The sequence below is a fragment of the Lactuca sativa genome, chromosome 5, assembly GCF_002870075.4.
Source record: "Lactuca sativa cultivar Salinas chromosome 5, Lsat_Salinas_v11, whole genome shotgun sequence".
NCBI lineage: Eukaryota > Viridiplantae > Streptophyta > Magnoliopsida > Asterales > Asteraceae > Lactuca > Lactuca sativa.
Window position 1 is genome coordinate 251,605,085 of NC_056627.2, and position 2,817 is coordinate 251,607,901.

At 34.9% G+C, this 2,817-nt stretch overlaps 1 protein-coding gene across 1 annotated transcript; it reads right to left on the reverse strand.

Moving 5' to 3' along the window:
* LOC128126288 (vacuolar iron transporter homolog 1-like) lies at positions 1-447 on the reverse strand. The gene has a single exon (XM_052764030.1). The coding sequence runs from the start codon at positions 361-363 to the stop codon at positions 61-63; it is 303 nt and encodes a 100-aa protein (XP_052619990.1). The 5' UTR covers positions 364-447; the 3' UTR covers positions 1-60.
* Between the last annotated feature and the right edge of the window lie 2,370 nt (positions 448-2,817).

Sequence of the window (2,817 nt, forward strand, 5' to 3'; positions counted from 1 at the left end):
TGTAAACAAAACCATAATCATGTTTATATTATACCCTTTTTCATCCTAAATATATATATACTAAAGCAAGTAAAACATATAATAACTCGATCCATACAGATGGAAACTTTTCTCATTTCCTGCAATAGTGGTCTCTCTTTTCATCTGAGCCACATCTACATCTTGTTGGGAGTAGACTGAAAAAAACTCACCTATCACCATCCTGCATGCACCTGCAACTAAGCCTGTAGAAGTAATCATGGCTCTAACATCTTGTTTAACAGCTCCAACACCCATCATTAAAGATGCAACAGAGACTTTGCCATGTTCTTGTTCAGATTTGTCATTAGAAACTGGAATGCATAGATCATTTTGCACAGCCATGGTGGTGAAGGAAGGAAAGAGAATATGCAATACTATATTATGACTAATGGTAACTACTCAAACACGAATCAAGATGAATTACTTGTGGATATAGAGCCCTTCATATAGGACATATTTATAGTGTGTTTTTGTGTTTTCCACCTTATATTATATATTAGAAGCCATGGTGACAAGCTTACCAATGCGAGCACATCTTTTTTCTTGAAAATAATCCACTGCAATTAAAATATATATGTTTGTGTACGAAATATCATAGTTTGATGTTTATGTTCGGTTTTCAAAAAAAGAAAAAAGTGTGCAGTGTGCACCCCAGAACGAAAGTTGAAGTAATCATCTCATGAAAAATACATTAAAGCTTGTGGAATATACACACTAAATATAAAAATGAAACAGTATCTCAAAAAAATTAAACTGAAATGGAGTGTGCAGTCCATAACTGGTAGAAAGATGAATTTAAAAAATGGAAGGAGTGTGGAATCCACGCCACCCACAACATAAAGATGATTTGGAAATATCTGTCTGATGATTACTCATATAATTATGCAATGTAAACAATAATAATCTACACATATTGACTTGTACCCTCTAGTCTAACCCAATTACAAGAGTATCTATAGAATCAGATCTCTAAAATATTTATGTTATGTATTTCGTAACTAGGTAAAGCCTCAATATATATACAAACCACATCCCATAATAGAAAAATTAAGATAAAATAACCTAAAACTTAACTTGATCCTAGTTCAAAATCTTCCATGGATTTCATTAATATTGTCACTAGCTATGGATAAAGAGTGCTTACTTTTTAGTACATCATATAGTATGCATGATTATGTGTATTAGTTATGATCAATGTGTAGGGGTTGAACAAAGTTAAAATAGTAACACCGGTAATTATTTTTAAATAAACCATTCCAAGGATTTGATTGAATAGTATCAGCAGATATGGTCTCAACTCACACAAGCTTAACTATGAAGTCTAATTAAAATATGTTTGTGTACAAAGATCATAGTTTTAAGTATATGGTACTCGGATTAGAATACAGTTTGACTTTTGTACAAAATATTGTTGTAGTAACTTAACCATGCTATTGTGGTACACAATGTGAAGAATTATTATCAAATCCACGTTCATCTTCGATGTTTTATGTTCTTTTTAAATTTGTTCCACTTCTTCATGGTAGTGTGCTTCAAGGAATTTAGGGATCTTATGTTGGTTTTTCAGGCTCTTCACGAGGCTCCTGCAAATAGAAGTGACAGAGAAAAACTTTTTTACAGAGAAAGGGAACAATAGGCAAAGTTTTTTTTTGTGTATTATTCAAGTGAAAAGGAGTGATTTCAACGTACACAATGCCTGGGAATTTAAACTAAAGAGATGCAGAAAAATCAGGAACTAACAGCTACTTCCTAAAGACCAGGGGCATATCTGTCACAACTCACATGGCTTTGATTTATTCTCCTATTCTAATTTCACATGCAAAAACAAATAAAATAAAACTTCTGAATTACTTCAACATTTTCCCCCTTAATTCAGAGGTGGTGATTGGCTTTACTCCAATTAATTCTCGCATTTCTTCATACTTCACTCTTGTGATTGACTTGGTGAGAATGTCTGCTTTCTGCTTCGAACCACACACATGACTAACTACAATTTCCCCAGCTTCAATGCATTCTCGAATGAAGTGGTACCTTATATGAATGTGCTTACTTCGCCCATGGAACACTGGGTTCTTCATTAAGTCAATAGCAGATCTGTTATCAACTAATAAGACAACTGGAGGTACCCTTTGCCCTGTAATCGTTGAGAGTAATCGTTGGAGCCAAATGCCTTGGCAAGCTGCTTGAGTTGCATCCATGAATTCTGCTTCACAAGATGATAGGGCTACACTTCTTTGCTTCTGTGAAGACCATGTCACTAAGTTCCCATTCATATAGAATGTTGTCCCACCTATGCTCTTTCCATCCTCCATATCTTTTCCAAAATCACTGTCTGAATACCCTGTGAGCGTGACTCTTTCATTACCCCGGGTATATGACAGACCATAGTTTAGAGTACCTTTGATGTATCTAAGAATGGCCTTCAATGCTTGAAAGTGTTTCATTGTTGGTTTCTCCATAAACCTGCTCACTACCCCAACTGGAAAAGAGAGATCAGGACGTATGTGTGTTAGATACCTTAGAGCACCAACTATGCTTCTATATTCGGTGGGATTCACTAATTCATCTTCTTGGTTCTTGACCAGTTTCTACTTATGATCCATAGGGATTTTCGAAGCATTGCAGTCTATCATGCGGGTCTTAATAAGAATGTTTTTAGCATATGCCTCCTGTTTCAAGGTTATACCAGTTTCACCTTGATTGACTTCAATTCCCAAATAATAAGACAATAGAACGAGGTCACTCATTTCAAATTTAGTTCTCATCTTCTGTTTGAAATTGTCTATGTCTTTGGAG

Bases quoted from the DNA above. Each gene is read 5' to 3' on its own strand.
- LOC128126288 (XM_052764030.1), bottom strand. From the start codon at position 363: ATGGCTGTGCAAAATGATCTATGCATTCCAGTTTCTAATGACAAATCT.